This window comes from Schistosoma haematobium, chromosome ZW (genome assembly GCF_000699445.3).
Source record: "Schistosoma haematobium chromosome ZW, whole genome shotgun sequence".
In the NCBI taxonomy this organism is placed as follows: domain Eukaryota; kingdom Metazoa; phylum Platyhelminthes; class Trematoda; order Strigeidida; family Schistosomatidae; genus Schistosoma; species Schistosoma haematobium.
The window spans coordinates 15894329-15913688 of record NC_067195.1 but is presented as its reverse complement, the minus strand read 5'-3'; the positions used below and the strand labels follow the sequence as shown (position 1 = coordinate 15913688).

Here is a 19360-nt window from a genome sequence, read left to right as displayed (position 1 = left end):
TCACGAAGAACTTATAATGAATGGCTCCTGTCGAGTCTCTACACATTCTTAAACTCCAGGCCATGTTTTTTTATCGTAAACAATATTACGCAAAAATAAGTATTGTAGATTCTGGAAACTTTACTAATTAATAGTCGTTGACTTTAGTCTCCAGTATCATCGCGAGGTGCTCGTCATATTTATCACACCTGTTGCTTATCCATTTTCCGGATTACTTTGATCTGTAAAAACTGATAACTTCGTTTGGAGAACGAAACCGCCAATCTGATACATAAAGTCTCCCACAGACTCCGGTGTCCAAGATTGTGATCATCCATAAGGTTTATACTTCGTAATTGATTGAATTTATCTGCAGGAGTTCATCTGCTTACGTTTAACAGAAGCATACAATGGCAAAAAACAGCGTGTCACAAGCGTTCGATGGTTACCCTGACAAACGCTTGTTTCTATCGTATAAGGCCTGCCACAGTCAACGACAAACATCCAATTCCCGTTTTAGCATTCCATGTAGACACAGGGAATTTTCTAAGCTTCAATAAGACCTAAGCCTACAATTTTAAGCTTAGGTTTCATTGTCGGCTCATCTTAAACTTCTCTTTAATATCTTCCCTGCGATTAACAGTAGGGTTCGGACTAACAGATTTAAGCAAAAGATTCCTTCTTAATGCTTTTTCTTCCCTAGCTGAGGGGACGTCAGATTGGTATATAACTCTAATGTTGTTGGGGAGCTGGTCGAAAGAATCTAGTTGTAAACAATTTTTGTCATTATTTGCAGGTTTTTCTGCATTATGGGAATTTCGAATATATATTTGAGCCTGTGGATTAACATTTTTTATAAGAACTAGTAACTCATATATTTTTTATGTCCAATTATCTCATTATTTTTATCCACTTTGAAGTATTCACTGAGTCAAGGTAATCTCGTAATTTTATTGGTCCACCCACTGTTATTTTAACCGTAACATGAATTATATATATATATATATTCAACGGACATGCCTTGCCATTTTAACCGATGTAAACCATATAAATATCTCATCGACATGTTAGCCATATGTACAGCAATATTAATGAACTACACATGTTCTATTAAGTTACATCAAGATGACAACTCAGCGCCCACACTATGGAAACATACAGTGACATGATCATTTTTCGTATTTGTAAGTATTTTTGCTTCAAAGATTTTGCAGATATCATTAAACGCGTATAAAAATTATCGAACAGAGATTCGTATCTAGGAGAAAATAAGGCCAATTTCCTCGAAATGGTTTTGGGAGTGAACGTCCACCATAACATTATGAGTCAAAAACTGGATCATTACCCAGGCACTAGCGCAGAGAGTTCCTCTTTATATTATTTAGTTTGAAAAACCACTGGTCAACCAACATGCAACTAATTACCAGGCTTCCAAATTTTTCCCCGTAGATTTTCTTTACTGAAAAATTGAAAGGATAAGAGGACATCAGATGAAAAATTGTTATCAAGTAATTTAAAGGCCCTGATCAAATAGCGTAAAGGTTGCAGCTGAATTGGAAATATCCTTGTAATTTTCATTCACAGAGGACATTGAGATCACTCCGGCTGGGAGAGCATTTCCTAGTGGAGTAACTGTTAAAGAGAAGTGATGGCATCCTGATATCAAATCACTTGGAATTCTTTTTAAGGTGAACGTGAATAATCACAGGTGATGGAGTCTGTACTCGCTAGACTTACATTTGAACTTTATCACTCACTTGGTTTCCCCCTTTTTTATTGGTCTAGCGGATTTGTATCACTTTTGAAGAGAGAGAGCGAAAAGAGTGTGGACGTCAAGCTGGAGCCATGCGCACATTCTGAGCAGTGTTAAGAACAACATTGATTCGACTGCGTGAAGTTGTCCATGCATAAAGTGAAGAGTTGCGCTAGCCTTGTCTGGATCCCTTACGTAGTTTTAACGTGTATATAAGCGCTTGGTGCTTACAAATACAAGACTAAGCTTTGAGAAGAAAATAAAGAGTGGATTTTCGTGGAGTCTCTGAAATACTTGTAGCGTGGCGTCGAGTTGAGATTAACTATGAGCACCGCTACCAAGAAACACTTGCCAGGTAAATCAGAAGGCGGAGGTTGAACGTAACCAGATTTATTTCGTTGGCGATCTCGTGGTATTGAACGAATACCGAGATCGTGCCAAGGAATGGTACAAGTGGAAGCAGAAGACAGGAGTACGTGCGAACAGTACCGAAAACCGCGGAACAATGATGGAAGGTAATGGAAGCACAAAATGGCTATAATTAGCACAGTTAAGCAAAAGCACACTAAAACAGTCACTGGTACAGTTGGTTATAATAATAATTGTTTTTATTAAACCAGTCGTGTTCTCGTGATAAATGTGAGTCACTACAGAAGCCCTCCGCTAGAAAGGGTTTACACATTCGATAAATAGCGGTTTGAATCGTGGGACTGATCGGCTGACGAGCGATTGTAGGACGGAAGAACTGGCGAACAGGAAAGCGATCGTTGACCGTCGATTTGCCAACGAAGGTCGTTTTCGGAGAACGATACCAGGAGCGATGTGCTGTATGTATTGCTTGAGTTGGCATGCTACACCAGAGTGGTTTGTATCCAGAATCTGAAGAGGGAGTTCGTAGGGGTCCGGACCAGAAACGCTGCAGACGTAGGACGAAACCACGTTGGGCCAAAAGACCAGAAGCGACTGTAACGACCATGTTCGAGACCAAGCGTATGCCAAGCATTCGAAACCAAAATATCGACTGAGTGAGTTGACAAGAGCATGGGTGATCAGGCCAGCTTTCGCCAAAGTTGACTGAAGTCGACGGAACCAAACGGAGATGGTCGAAGGCGTGGGCTCAGGAAACAAAAAGAAAATCAAAAAAGAGAAGAGTGTAGCGTGCGTGTAGCATAGGAATAACCCTACACCGTATCGGTTGTTGACTGTGCGATTAGTCGCGGAAGCGTACGGGCAACCGTACTCGGCGACCGGAACGTGAGACGGCAGTCTCGTTCGTATCGCGTGAGCCTGCAATCTCATCCGAGGTCAGAGGCGGCGTGGTCTGCTGATCTGGACGTGAGACTATCGTCTCGTCCGTAGACGGTGCAGATGACGCGTGCTGTTGACCGGGACGTGAGAATGAGGTCCCAGATATATCTAACGTGGGATCTGAAGATTTAAGAATCCCGCTAGGTTTGATAAGTCTAGCATTGAATCTCAGGTTATCAGATAGGGCACTGTCATCGACGTGTGCTGGTTTGAGACGATCAATGCTGACGATCTCGACGCGGCCATGTCGATCAACCTTGAAGGTCTTTTCGTGACGAGCGATCACGTGAAAAGGGCCTTCGTAAGGTTGTTGCCAAGGTTTGCGTACCGAATCTACTCGTATAAAAACATGTGAACAGGTAGATAACCCTCGAGGGAGAGCGACCTGTCGATGTTGTATTCGAGTCGACACCGGAGACAGCGTTCGCATAAATGCAGACAGTCGATGGACGTAGTCTGATTTACCGAAATCAGGTCTGCTCCGTGATGTGAAGAATTCCCCGGGCAGACGCAATGTCGTGCCGTATACCAGTTCAGCGGCGGAACATTGTATATCTGCCTTCAAGCTCGTTTGAATACCTAAGAGAACGAGCGGTAAGGTTTCGTGCCAGTCGTCGTTTTCGTGTGCTCGAAGAGCACTTTTAAGTTGACGGTGAAACCTTTCGACTAAACCATTTGAAGCTGGATGGTAGGCGGTAGTGCGTATGCGTTCCGTACCAAGCAGCCGAGTAAGTGAGGAGAATAATGCGGACTCAAATTGTTGTACTCGGTCAGTCGTGACAGTCGAGGGACAACCGTATAGAGCTATCCATCGTTCTACGAAGCGGTGAGCAACTGTCTCCGCCGTGATAGACGTGATGGGTATAGCTTCGGGCCATCTGGCGAAGCGGTCGATGCACGTGAGTATGTGATCATACCCATGCGATGGTGGCAGTGGTCCTACGATGTCTAAGTGAACGTGATCGAAGCGAGCATCAGGCGTAGCGAACGTGCCAATGGGGGCAGCTACGTGCCTGTGCACTTTTGATCGTTGACATTGTAAGCATTGCTTCGCCCACATTCGAACATCTTTATTCATGGACGGCCAGACGTATCGTGCAGCGATGGGACGTAATGTAGCTGCGATACCTGGGTGAGATAATCCATGCAGGGCATCGAATACGAGACGGCGATAAGCAGAGGGTACGATGGGTCGGGGAAGACCGGTAGAAGTATCACATAGAATGGTGCCAGAAGTCGTGGCTAGAGGTACTTCCTGATACTGAAGGGACGTAGAGCGTGGTGCTTTTGTACAACTGGGATCGTTTGCTTGGGCAGCGGCCATAGCAGGAAGATCGAGCACCGGCAAGGTAACTGCATTCGTTTGTATTCGTGATAGAGCATCGGCAACACAGTTCGACTTGCCTTGGATGTGGCGAATGTCTCTCGTGGACTGGGAGATATAGTCCAAATGTCTGCACTCTCGTGGTGAGTAGCGGTCAGACTTGGTATGCAAAACATACGTTAGGGGCTTATGGTCGGTGAATAAGATGAATTGACGTCCTTCTACTGCGTGCCGAGAATGTTTGATGGCGCAGTAGGCTGCTAGCAGCTCGCGACCAAAAGCGTTATATCTCGTCTCCGTGGTAGTAAGGCGTCGTGAGAAAAACTCGAGGGGTTGCCAACTACCGGAGATATTTTGTTGCATGACTGCTCCTATAGCAACATCGGATGCATCAACCGCTATACTAAGCGTGGCTGCTGGATCGGCATGGGCGAGAAGAATGGCTTGCGCAAGAGCCATTTTGATTTCAGTGAATGCAGTACGTGCAGAATCGTTCATTTCCAATCTGCGTGGGTTGCCGCGTAGTAAGTCGGTTAGTGGTCGTAACCGTTCTGCCGCGTGTGGGATGAAACGACGGTAGAAGTTAACCAAACTGAGAAAAGCCTTCAGTTCCTTGAGTGAGGACGGCACGTTGTACTCCTTTATTGCTTGCACTTTGTCCTCACAAGGTAGAATACCCTCTTGCTTGATAACATGACCCAGAAATATTATTTCTCGTTTACCTAACTCGCATTTGTCTGGGTTAACTACTATTCCATTATCCGAAAGGCGTTGGAATAATAGCGTAAGATGTTGATAATGTTCATCTACGTTTGATGGTGCGATTAACAGGTCATCAATATAGACGTGAACAAAATCGAGGTCTCGTACAATGCTATCGATAAACCTTTGAAAAGTTTGAGCAGCATTCCGTAATCCAAATGGCATTCGTAGGAACTCAATCAAACCGAAAGGAGTCGTGATAGCAGTTTTTCGATATCTTCAAGAGCGACTGGGATCTGATGATATGCTCGTACCAGATCGATCTTGGAAAAGATAGTCGTGCCCTTGAGCGATGCCGTGATGTCGTGTATGTGGGGGATGGGGTAGCTATCAAAGCGCGTAACTACGTTAAGAGCTCGGTAGTCGCCGCATGGTCTCCAACTAAGCCCATCTTTTTTGCGCACCATGTGAATAGGAGAGGCCCATGGACTGTGAGAAGGACGAATATTACCAGTAGCTAGTAAATTGTCAAACTCACGTTTAGCGAAAGCTAATTTGTCCGGTGCCAGTCGGCGAGGTCGTGCCGTGACTGGCGGTCCGCGGGTGACTATGTGGTGTACCACACGATTGGTCACCGATGGAAGCTCCTCGAGTGGTTTAGTGAGTACGTGGAATTTCTCGAATAAAGCGTGGAATTTATCGTCACGCGAGTAAAAAGTGCCGAGGATTCGGTACGTGTTCATGTGGGCTTTACAGCCCATAAATGTGCTGTTCGACGAAGTATCGATTAGCTGCAGCCTACGTGAATCGACAAGCAATTCATAGTGCTGTAGAAAATCGATACCTAGTATGGCTGTGGGAACATCAGCAATGATGAACGTCCACAGATACCGTCGTCGGTTGCCCAGGTTGACCGCGAGTTGTCGTGTACCGTAGGCAGGAATGACTGAGCCATTCGCAGCGCGTAGTCGAAGCACTGTGGCTTGTGACTTGCTGCTACCTCGTGGTACGACAGAAACTTGGGCCCCAGTGTCTACTAGGAACCTAGCGTTTGTGCGATAATCGTGCACATAGAATAGGCGACCAACCTGGGGAGAAGGGCTGGCGAGTACGGCCTCTTTTACTCGCCGGCGCTGGCGTTTCCCGCCTTGTATGAGCATGGTGCTCGACAACGGCGGGCGCCAGACCCGAAGGACCTATGGAACCAGCACCAACTGTCACTCGCTTCCGAAGCCGCCTTTCGGCGTGGCTTGGAAGATGCCCTTTTTAGGAGAGTGGTGACGGATTTGCGAGAACTTGGGCGGGCTCGGGGGACGTAGGGTTGGGGTATGTTACAACGGTCTCGAAAACTAAGACGCGTGTGAATACACCCGTCCCTGTCGCCATGAGCTGAGGAATGACCGGCGTCCATGTCTACCTTAGGACGTGCCGTCGAAGCAACTACATAGGTGTCTCTATTACTAGTACTCGCCAAAATTTTGTCTGCTATGAGGGCTACCTGGTTAAGCGGTGAGTCCTCGAGCAGTGCCGTCACAGTAGGTTGGATATGAGCTGGTAGTGACTCGAGCCACAATTCCTTAACTATTTCCGAGTCAGATGCTGTTGGTCCTGCAAGAGATTACAGGCGCGTGAGGTGGTGGCTTGGTTTAGCATCACCCGGGGGGTGACTTGCTAACAGTGTCCTCAATCGTTCCTCCCTCGATGGGAGGAAATGTCGGAGAATTGCCTCTTTGAGGCGATCATAAACATTAGGCACATTGGAATTGAGGATGACCTCACGTACAGCAACTAAATGGTCCCCGAGCAGTGATTTGAGAGCGAAGGCGTACTTTTGCCTTTGGCTCGTGATGCGACGAGTCTCGAACTGAGACTCTAATGCAGCAAACCAAACCTCTGGGTCGTGAGGGATGAATGATACAGGTTGAAAGTGAATGGCCTGTACGTCTGAGTCTATAAAATTAATAGAATTCTTGTCGCTATCCGTCATGTCGTGTATATTATATATTAAAAATTAATATAAAAATATACGACAGACGTGGATAGATAAACTATAGACTCACCAAATTGGCTTCTTTAGGAGATTTCACCAGAGGTTGAGTTGTGTTCCAAACTTTGGGATCACCAATTGTAGCGTGGCGTCGAGTTGAGATTAACTATGAGCACCGCTACCAAGAAACACGTGCCAGGTAAATCAGAAGGCGGAGGTTGAACGTAACCATTAGTTATTTTCATAGCAGTGTGATATACTATGTGGACATCAAACCCATAAAACAAACTTTTCAACTATCTGATTTGCTTGTAACATGGACCTAGTAGAGACAGTGTATTCCAACTATGGGCTTTGATTAAAGCAGTATTCATACTCACCACAAACGTAAGAGAGCCTAACATCACAAAAGGAGGGAGGGTGGCGTTACTGACCAGCAAACATGATGGTGGGGAGATAAATTCAATCCACCCATGTCTGTAGGGCAGAACATTTTGTTTAATTACGGCTCCTTATGATTTAGTGGGATGTCACGAACTTATGGTATTGATGCTGGTTTATCACGCAAAATACCTCTTTAAATCGTGTTACGAACGTTGAATTGGTTTCACTTCCTACTCAGTAATCCTATTACAAGCAAACTAGACAATTCGCGAATAGACGAAGCCTACTCAAGACCCTATAATACCTGAAAAAAATACAAAAAAAGGGCTCCAATAGCCTCGATAAAAAAAGAAAGACAGCCAATTGTATATCACAATACTGTTTCTAGCACTATATTTTATTTTATAATCACAAATAATTCCATACTCTCAGCTCCTTTCCGAATCGCCTCCATTTGTCAGTTGTATGTCCACTCACACCTTGTTAACACTTATTTTCTTTAACCTATTAAAATGCTCTTTCTTAACAAATACCTTAATAAACGAAAATTAGACTGAGTAATCATACCTTAAACATTTCTTCATGAATATTGGCTATCCTGCCTCTCGTCCTTTCTTTTGCTTGCTCCCTCTTTCAGCCCCCTTGTGATATGGAACGAAAGATTTCATCCTGCATCATCCTCAAAGCCTTAGACATTCCAAAGGGACATACGGTTGCGACATTTAGAAGCTCCCATCTTCAATGGACCTATCCTTGAGCATCAGTTGCACATTCGCAACGCAACTTTCGTGAAGCGCGCCAACTGTAGCACTGATTAAAACCATCTACATTCATATCTTATAAATTATCAACCCAGCTATGTAATTTACTACAGTGGATATTGTATCATTTGTATCAATTTGATCTTGCCTGTAAACTGGCATGCCTCATGTAACAAACTGTTATTTGAGAATAAATTATTATTATTATTATTATTATTTAGTTGGCGATCTCGTGGTATTGAACGAATACCGAGATCGTGCCAAGGAATGGTACAAGTGGAAGCAGAAGACAGGAGTACGTGCGAACAGTACCAAAAACCGCGGAACAATGATGGAAGGTAATGGAAGCACAAAATGGCTATAATTAGCACAGTTAAACAAGAGCACATAAAAACAAACACTGGTACAGTTGGTTATAATAATAATTGTTTTTATTAAACCAGTCGTGTTCTCGTGATAAATGTGAGTCACTACATATTAATCCAAAGGTTAGCTGAATATCTCACAGACCCTAAACTACCACTATAATTCAGAGGTACTTCACGCTTCCAGGCTCCTAGTTTAGTTGGTCTATGAAGCTGGCACTAAAGACCTTTGACACCTCTAAGCTATTGAGATCGAATCCACATGACTTATTTAGAGCACAGATCCCTTGGCTTGTGGGCTTCTTCCTGGCCATGAATCGGTAGAGATATTCGGGGTCAGCTTGGACTTTAGCTGCTAGCTTGGCCTGAAAACATACCCTATTACTGCAGACTCTAATGGCTCTCAATGCCAAGTAAAAGCTAAGATTAGAATCCTTCATGGAGACTTTCAAATTGTTATGGGCTCACCGTTTGGCCAGTAGCAAGCGTTCTATGACTCGTCTAACACAGGGTCTTCGCTTAATTTGCGGTGAAAAACACATTTAGGCTGGAGATATAAGAATATATTTATTATAGATAAAAAACTGTTACGTAAGTAGGACCAGTGATAGAGAACCCTGCCACTACAAGAAATTACATTAAAATGCTGTCCGTGGTTTTAACGAGCGACAAGCTTGTGGCAAAATTCTTATTTTTGTGTTATATCCCATCAGTAGTCTGTACCATTAGCGGTTTGTGATGCTCCTTTCCTCTAATTTGTTCTTTGCTTGTTTATTTTATTAGAAGTAGGGACCTGGGTGTGATCCTGATTACTTGGCGGTGAATTCACTTTTGGTTTTCGTGTTGAATTGTCCCCTGTGGGGTTCATTGTCTGGTTTCGTGTTGAGCTTTTTATAGTCCTGTTTCTAAGATCGGGGAACGTCGACTTATTACTAACCTCTGACATAAGATCTCTAGTTCCGCTAGTCGCCCTTGTGGTGAACAAGATGAACATGCAGTATGTATTCTTGTGAGCGTCCTAATATATGAATATGCTAGTGGAAAAGTGAGTTTTTCCTGTTATTAGTGAGAGATCAGTAATGTCACGTCAAACTCGAAGACAACGCCAACCATTTAGTAGTAAGCTCTATGTCTTTTTTGTAGTAATGGATTCATTTCTTCATATCCCCTAAACTTTTCAATGCCCAATTTTTTCAGATTATTAATATCACGTTATTTAATATTGGTTTTAGTTGAGTATGAATGACCGGATGAGTCCATACAGAAGAGACGCCATTCTTTTAGAAGCGAAGTTTGCTAATCTTGTCTTAGTATATTAGAGCATTACATCAAGCGTCTTCACTATTTACCTCATTCTATACCGGGTTATATCCCCTAACCCTTCGTTCTTCTATTGGTGAAAGATCACTTTATTCCTGACTATACAAATTAAGTAACATAATAAAGTCATAAGAATGCCCAAATTTCACATATTCATGCCACCGAAATACAAGTACTGATTCATTAAGTTAAACGCAAAACAGTATCTATATAATGTTCGAGTGAAGTACGTTTGAAGTGCCTATGAATAACAAAAGCACTTCACATTCAAATAAGTCTTATATTTGATGCTATATATCAAAGGACTAGATATTATCATTGTTTTGCTTATGGAATATCCAAACAAATTTTCATCGTCTTTGGATGATTTGAAAAAATCAAGTATAACATTAACTTCAGTTCTGTTTCTGGAAATTTGTGAAACCAGTGGAAATGACTATTATTGTTAGGGCTTCCCTTACCAAAAAATTATATCAGCTATGGCTTATCTGTGCAGTTTATTCCCGTGGTGTACCACCTGGATAGCTTCGCTTATAATATTTTGGAATGATGGATTGATATGGACGTAGCTCATCTCCAGTACTTGATCAACCTTGTGCTCAGTTATACGGATGACTAGGATCAGCATACCTCTCAGTACAGAATGCTTGTCAAATAGCTGCCATAATAATGCTAAATACAACAGCTCTCTTCTTCCACCTACATAAGTACGTCGTTTGCGTTCCTCCTATTAAATATAATTGTCATTAAGACCACACTGCAGAATTTTGACAGCAAACTGATCAAAAACATTTTTGGCGACACACTGAATATTGAAAAGCTGTCACAACCGGGTCACGAATGACAGAATACGACCTCTTCTGTGAGTGTGTTACTCCGATTTGTCGCTGATATTCATTTGCCAATTCAACTAGCAATATAGGACAAGTCAGTCTCATCAATGTTAATCTGGAACTACAGTTCGTATAAGCAAACTTATTTCGCCTGACCAATAGCACTAATCCACTTGGAATGAGTACGACTAATGTGACTCCTTAGCTCACGCTGTGTTATACTGAATTGGTATCAATAATGATTTTCCAACCCACGTAACTGTAACTAAGTGATCAGTCTACTCTGTCCCAAAATACAGTCGGAGAACAGACAGCAACAGAATATAAGAGTACAGACCAGTAACGTATGAACCCAGATATGGATAGCTCAAAAAGCAAACTCCATCATGGATTTGCGTAAATTTTTATAATCTTCTAAATTATCAATAATTGGGAATGTTCAGTTTGTAGGAAAACGCAAACAAACGACTGTAACACGCAGCATGATTATAGTGAGCAAAATTGTCAGTAATTCCACAGTTTGATGTAATTCCATACATAATGATGTCATTAAAGAATACTTGGTTCCCGCATCAGAACCGCAAAGCACTATTTCGCTTTTAAGTTCATGTGGATGTCTTGAAATAAGAACTCCAATTTTTTATTGTAATATAAATAACCATTCAGTTAAAACGTTGAAATCCTACCTTAATTAATATTTTATTTCTTTAATTCTGTTGTAACGTTTCCCATTGATGGATATTTAACTCACCCCGAAAATGTAAGGTTTCTATCTGTCTTCATTGTTTCTGGTGTTCATACGTAATGCTATGTCTATGCCACTTATTCCTGCTATTGAAATTCTTGACCTTGAACAGCAGATTTTAAAAGATAACCTGAATTAACTAAGATGTTCAACGAACACAACTAGAAGTCATTCGTGAAAGCATATCATCCATTTAATCAGAAACGCAGGTTTCGTTACAAGTAGTGAAATTACTTAGTTTTCCAAGAATAAAACATCTGGAGATTATATCGAGTGTTGGAGACGGATAGAATAGACGGATAAAATATTTCGAAATGGAAAATAGGTACTATAAAGATCAAATTACAAAACACGTTAGGTTCACCACTACATAAATGGTATAGATAACTAAAAGTAAACTCAATATGCCAAAACAAAATTAAAGAAACACAGTCTAGATGTATAATTATAATGAACAGTATTTGGAAAATTTGCTAACGGATATCGAAAATTCACCTTACTTCTGGGTAATCTTACATGCATTTAGTAATATTAGGTATCTATGCCTGAAAATAATGTAAAGATATGATAACAAAACATTTACGAGGTATGTAAAAAGTGAACAGGTGCTTCCAAAGAACGCTCCAATCCAATTAATACACACTCAACTCAAGTGGTCATAATAAGTAAAACAAATTACCTTCCACTTCACATTCAACATAAAAGGATAGGTCAAGCAAACAAACAAACAATCAGTGTTATGAAATGTATAACCAATGGTAAAGATGATGTGACAGAAATTGATTGTTACATCTTAAAATTTATATAAGGATTCAAAATGTGCGATAAAATAAACAAAATAGAGAGTACTTAAAACCTATTCAAAAGGTTATAGTGTTACATTTACACGGTAGAAATCTATTAAAGTATACTTTTCAAACTACTACAATGACAGAAGCTTATTAGAAAATATCATCGAATAGAAAATCGATCCACTGAAGTCGCACATACAGTAACAACCTACTGTAAAAATATAATGGTTAAAGGATAAAAGAAAAAGATTTATTTACGGAAATTCAATAGGTAACGCTAATATACATAGAGTTCTGTTGTCACTACAAAACTTATTACTAATTGTGATGGAAATTACCTTATCCATAGAAAGAGATTATAAATATTTGCATCAACTATATTATGAAGTTTCAAACAACAATTAAGATTTAATGAACAAACACCACACAAATGATTATCTAAAAATCAAATTTATTAAAGATAAATCTTAACAATTTAATAGGAGAATTGACAAGAATCAACGACTTTAGACTATTCATCAAATTTTACAATTGTAAAGATTCTCATTTTGATCTTTATTAAACAAACTATAAAACAATATAAGATATTGTTTTCTATTGTCGAAAAAAAAGGAACTCGAATAACTTCAAATGATCTTTATAGTTAAAATTAGTCAACATAGACAATAATATAATGCAAAACGAAACCAAATCACTTACAAAAATATAGTGTATCACATGAACAAATTAGGCACGAAGTTCATATTAACATTTATTTTTTAAAAAGGTAAGAGTTTTCAATTTATGCGGATCATTGAAATTGAAACAATTCGCCCGATGATGTTTAGGAATGTCTTACAAAGAAATAGTAACATACACAAAAAAAAATGCATGAACGCTTCTTTGCTCTAACTATTCGACGAAAAACAGCGTATCCAAACCAATATAAACATGTAACATACATAAATTATTGGAAATATCTAAGATACGTAGGTTATCACCTCACTTTCAGTTTGTCCATTTGTACAGATTTGATATGTAAATATGATGTAAGAATAAAAATAACAATTCAAGATCACTATTGTTTGTATTCTAAAGAAACTTAACTATTGATATTTCAAGAAAATTATGACTTAAAAGAGAATTTCTGATGATCCATACAACACGTATCCAACCCAACCCACAATACTAACGAAAGCAGTCGTTATAAAGATCACAGACCATTGGTTTGTAGCTTCTAATATATAACCAACCATATAGACACCTACAAATCCTGGAAATGTACCAACGGTAGCCATAATTCCTGTCACGAACAAAAAATCAACAGAAATGAAACGATGGAAAATTATACAATCAAAAAGTATGAACACAAATTTCTTATCCGACTGAGAATTATGAATGATAGAGTTTAAAATATAGACCATTTAGTTCCGAATCGCCGGTCCGAAAATCCCGTTGCAGAATCTGAAGGATTAGGGTTCGGTCTCTCAGGTGATGGGGAGTTCACAGAAGTGAGTTGCACAATATGACGAAACGTCTGTGTACAGGGACACCCAGTATTCAGTGGGACTCTATATGATGTTATTTCTAAAGGTAAAAACTATCCTCATAAACATTAGCAACCATAATGTAAACGCATGTGCACTAGCGACTAATTTCGAAATGAGTTAATGAAGTTCCAGAGAAATGTCGTGCTTGTGTAGTTCAGACATAAGGAAGTGAAATAGCTATTATCAGTTGAACTGGATGATCATCATATTACACCATGAGTTGATCGAAACAAAGTGTGGACCGATCGATATCGCGCTGGATTCTTGATGAGATCGTAGGTGTGTACTGACGAGCCTCACAATAGAAAGAAACAGCAGTCAAAAACTTCTCGGTTTTTATTCGTACAGTAACTAGTGTATAACCATCACAAAAATTACCTATTAATTATAGTCTAATTGTTTAAACCAGCCGCAAACATATCATGAATTGATTGAAAAACAGAAATGCATGAATATTTAAATATTGAGTAATTCCTACTTTTTTGCAAGACATTAACCGAAAAAAAACCTACCGTACAACTGACCACCATGATTGGGAGCCATATCTTGAGGATTTAACAGTACACCACTGCAATGAAAGCCTAAACAGGCTAATGCAAAAGCCATACAAATTAGTGACCCATAATAATTATCCAGAGATGATAAGATGATAAGAAATAAAGATGAACCCAAAAGAACAACTGTCTGTATAATATAGAAATGAAATTAGTATGCATATTATTGGAAGATCAAGGAAAAAACAAGAGATGACGAAACCAATTGTTAAAAAGAAATACTCAATTGTACAATGTTTTTCTGCATAGTCTACTAACACTGTCTCTCATAAGCTTATGGTTTCGAGGATTTAATACCCTTAGAATTTATAAATTATGCAAAAAAGAACTTAACACATATATCTTAAAAATATTTCAATTACCAACTACTTCTACTATACACACACGGTCGAGCTTCACTGCTGACGGTTTTTCATCAGAGCTCCGAGAATTACCTCTCGTCATCAGTGAGCACATGATTATTATTAGTATATGGATGGTTTATAGACGTTTTCGAGTTTCATAGCACGCATAATCAATTAACCTTAGTTAGAAAACCACTGAAAACCAGGAAACATTGGACAATATATTTTATAATAGTATGGGATTCCCCTGCAGTGTGAGTCCAGGACCACGTCGAAGATTGAACCTGGGATGTTTTATACTCAATCTAAGTCCCTAACCCTTAAACTATTGAGCCAAGATCAACCGTTTAAAATATTTTATACTTCTGAAATTATTGGGTCTAGATTTACGGCATCGTTGGAATTAAAGGAAGAACACCATTGAAACTTTATCTGTTAGGATTCTCTTAGAAAAATTTTGTTAATCATTGTTAGCAAAGTCAGGTTAATTTGAAATTAAAGTTGTTTAATTCAATATTACTAGCCAATATCTATAACCAAGTTCACGTAGCAAACTCTAAACAATCATTTTAGTGTGATAGTTATCGCTAATAATGTTATTATGTGTTACACTATGTATCTAAATCATTCTTGTTTGAACATTCGAAACAGTAAAGTATAATATTCTGCTTATTATTATTATTCTGTGAATATATACAACTAAAAATGTTTCGCTTTTTTAAAACCATAAACTGATTTCCTTTGAAGAACCAGTTGCGAAACGAAGCAGGTAGCTGTTTACTTCATGTTTTAGCGGAGCATACACTCATGAACTTATATCGATCCAAGATCACACCTAATGAATCTGACAATAAGCGATATAATTGTGAAATATTATTGTGGGATTTAAAAGGTCCGGATTCTTAACTTTAGTAAATTGGTAATGTACCATAGGTAAGCTATAGTCTCAGTCCCAATAAGTTGATTTAATAGGTTACAGTTTCTCATTGACACAGTGTGAGAATTTATTTATACAAGTAGGTCATTATCAAACAGCATGATCATAACTTAGTAATATGCTTGTGATGCATTATGTTTACAGTAAATACGTGCTCTTTCCCTCTAGTTTCCAATAATTTTTCTGTGTTTTCTGATAAGCGCTAGCTTAGCCAATCGTTTAGCATCTACAAAAATCAGTATATTATACAGCAAAACATTACGGCAATATGTGTACGAACTCACCGTAATTATTTTCCTCACTATTGTTACAGATACACCTAAAAATATTTTAAACTAAGTGTAGATAAATTGATAAGGTTTGTAATACAATAATCCTTGAAATATAACTAAATGGATATCTGGAAAGTTTAAATAAGAATGAATCATAGTAAATTTGATACTTATTTGTTAAATTTACAATTCGGACTGTACTATTCGAACCTTGCACAAAATATTGATTAAGCAGTGGTCTGCATCAACGTCTAAACCGATTATGTAGAGCGAAGTAGTTGAAGAATCGATCACTGTACTTGTCTTGTAAGTCTCATTAGTCCTGAAGAGTCCGCTTGTTTCATTTGTGACGTAGGTGTGGTGTCCGTTTGTCAACAAAAAAGCTGTGCTGAAGTTCGCTTTTCATAGCTAAATGACTGTGAAACAAGATGTACGAAGGTAGAATACATGCTTAGACTGAGGGATTCGATACTGAAAGTCTTTGAAATATTGCCTAATTTTCGTGGAACAACCGACTAAACAATCTTATAATTGTGTAGAGGTGTCGGACCGGTTGGTGAGGTAGTGAATCTTTATCGACTGAAGTAGAACATGAGTTAAGTATGACTAATCACCACCTATCTTAACAGATGTTTACTGGTTTACGAGTATGGTGTAAGAGAGCTAAGGGCAGCCAACCCAAAAGATAATAAAAATTCATGAAGTTTCTGACTGTTAGTCTAAACCATGTTTGTAGATACAGCCTACCTGGTTGGGGTCCGTGTGATATACGGTTTTGATTTCTTTGACATTCATCATAGTAATTTCACCTCGTCATTTTATTGTGACATGGCAACTTCAATCAATGCGCACTTGTGTTGATTTTTACTGAGGTTTTATAATCATAAAAAAACATGCTTATTTTAGTGTGACATATTTTTAGTTTTTATTTGTTGATATCTTTTGAGAGAGATAAAACTTACAAAGAATCTGTTTTGTTTTTTTAAAATTATTACACATATGAATCATAGAACTTGTCTTTGTTAATAAATAAAATGGGACTAATTTCATTATTCCAATTTCACAAAAACCTATACAATCCAGAAAAGTGTGAAGGACTACAATATAAAGAAAAATGATGATTTATGTAAGCGAGAACAGTGAATATCATTTGCACTTAAAGTAGGGAAACTAATAAACTGATTTTAAATTTAAATGAAAATAAGAAAGACCCTATCTTTGTAAGGATATGACCACCGAAATAGGAAAACGAAAATGAACCCCTATTGCGCTTAAACAGGACTCATAGTTACAGAGTTTTACTAGTGGAAATGAAAAATAAATCAAGATGCTTTTGAACTAATGAACAACATATTAAGCAACTTCGGGTACTGGCAACTACCATTGGTCAATAATCGTCGACAAATTTATCAAGAGAATTCTATGACGAAAAAATAATACAATTACCAGTTTTAATCCAGTGATCAGCTAAGGAACCAGCTAATAAAACAGATGGGAATATAATTAGCCATGGGACCATATTGAAAACCCAACTCTAAAAGATAAACAATTCAATTAGAGACAAGGATTACTTTGTAAAAAAAACAATAATAAACTTCTGTAAAACAAAACAATAAGTAAACTGATTTTATTATCAATATAGGATTGTAAAGATTGCTGAATTTCATTGGAATCATGAACCGGTCAATATTCAGCCATCATTAAGTCCCATATTAGGGACGAAATGGATGTCCAGTGCTTCCAGGTCCTCAATGGTAAGTCTAGCATTGACCGGTTCATGATTCAAATGAAGATAATTTTATCTCCGGAAAATTCCCATTATATTAAAAACACGATTGTATGAACGAAGAATATTCTTTTCAATAATTTCTCATCAGATTCTACAATTATCTCATATCCAAATTAATAATCCATAAAATTGGCCAGATTTAAGGCATAGTACATCATTTGGAAAGTGTGATATGTGAACCAACAATTGTTGTTTGCTATATAAAATCAAATCAAATCGTTCATGTTGGGGCTGACTAATATGAAGTTGTTGGTTGGAAAGAATATTCTTCGTTCACATAATTTTATGTCGATGACTTCAAATTTTAAACAAACGTACAATATTCCCATCAATGTAATAGTTTTACAAATGTGATTTGGTGTGAAACTTGCACGAAGGATAATTATGATTAGTTACGAAAGTAAAATACCAATAATCGTAAATTATAACCAACTTTATCATTTCGACCAGTAAATCTATTAATTATAATTTTCAAATGTTCACTGTGGTATGATTATGGTAACGATTTATTTTCTGTTAATTTTTATTCTCGTAATGAATTAAAAAAAACACGATTGTAGAAAGTAATCAGAATTCTTGTTTGCCAAGTAACCTAAACTATTTTTTACATGTTTTATACCAAATTACATATTTGATCACCCTTTTTTATCGACATTAAAATAATGTGCGTCTTTGTGTGAAGTCAGAACAGCAAACAACGAAATGAATGCTCATTTCATATTCAGCGTTGTATAATCTTGATTGTTATTGCTTAACACAGGAAAATTAATAAGAAACTAAGAGAAATTTGATATGAACAGCCAATCAGAAGTAGCTTAATGTGAAGGTCAGTTGATGGCAATGTGAACTGATCTCAAGGGCAAGTGCATCTCATTGGCTAGGAAATCAATCAATTTCCATGCTTTTTTTCAACTCTAATAGAAAATTTATGTTCGACATCGATTACTGTGTATTTAGTTGCGAAACACTACATAGACAATTATTCAAAAAATCAACAGTGCAAATGTTAACATTTGTGAACAGTCTAGAAAATAAATTACAGTACATACACAAACAACAACTACTATCAAGTAAAAAACTTTTTAAACTGAAATCTCACTCTTGCATCGGGATAATTGTCGTGGAAATACGAAGGGCACCAGTTGAGGATAATATAAAATGTATTATTATGAACAAAATTAGCCAAAAGCATAACCCTATAGACAAACACGGAAAGAGAGCAACAATAAAGAATGTGATAAAAAATAAGCGTTATGAATTAAGACAGTTTGAAAAGGATATATAACTATGTTTGGTTTTCGTACAAGCAAACCAGACCAAATCATACCATAAAATAAAAAATAACTGCACAAGATCAAACCAAGAAATGGCTGTGATTGTGAGAAATAGTCATTATTCTACAGGGTATAACTTAAAAATAGTAAATCGTATAATAATAGTCTGTAGGTCAAAACAAAGCTTATAATAAGAGGAACATAAATATACATAAGATATTAGTCTATTGACAGCTTTCAGAAGTCATCCATAATTTAATCTTCGCCAGGACATAACAAACCTGTTCCTGCCATCTACATATTATGTTTTTATTTGTTTTATATACAATGTGTCCTTTATATATTACACCATTGAGTTAACTGGTTCTATGAATCCGGTGTTCATCTTGCTGTGCTAATGAGGTGTGGC

General features: G+C 38.1%; 2 protein-coding genes across 3 annotated transcripts in view; both read right to left on the bottom strand.

Moving 5' to 3' along the window:
• Positions 1–2107: 2107 nt before the first annotated feature.
• On the bottom strand, positions 2108–5662 carry MS3_00001089 (uncharacterized protein). Its single transcript, XM_051208598.1, has one exon. It carries the CDS (start codon positions 3029–3031, stop codon positions 2396–2398), a length of 636 nt encoding a protein of 211 aa, XP_051070523.1. The 5' UTR covers positions 3032–5662; the 3' UTR covers positions 2108–2395.
• Positions 5663–9319: 3657 nt separating this feature from the next.
• The window catches only part of MS3_00002868 (uncharacterized protein), a 42633-nt gene continuing 32592 nt past the window's right edge, over positions 9320–19360 (bottom strand). Inside the window, exons 8-12 of one of the 2 annotated variants that reach the window (XM_051210524.1) lie at positions 18777–18873; positions 17335–17422; positions 15901–15935; positions 14294–14465; positions 9320–13534 (exon numbers count right to left, since the gene is read on the bottom strand). In XM_051210524.1, the coding sequence (XP_051070522.1) occupies positions 13365–13534; positions 14294–14465; positions 15901–15935; positions 17335–17422; positions 18777–18873 (562 nt within the window). In that variant the 3' untranslated portion in view covers positions 9320–13364. Of the gene's footprint in view, positions 13535–14293; positions 14466–15900; positions 17423–18776; positions 18874–19360 lie in introns of both variants that reach the window. The other variant, XM_051210523.1, reaches the window with a different exon arrangement.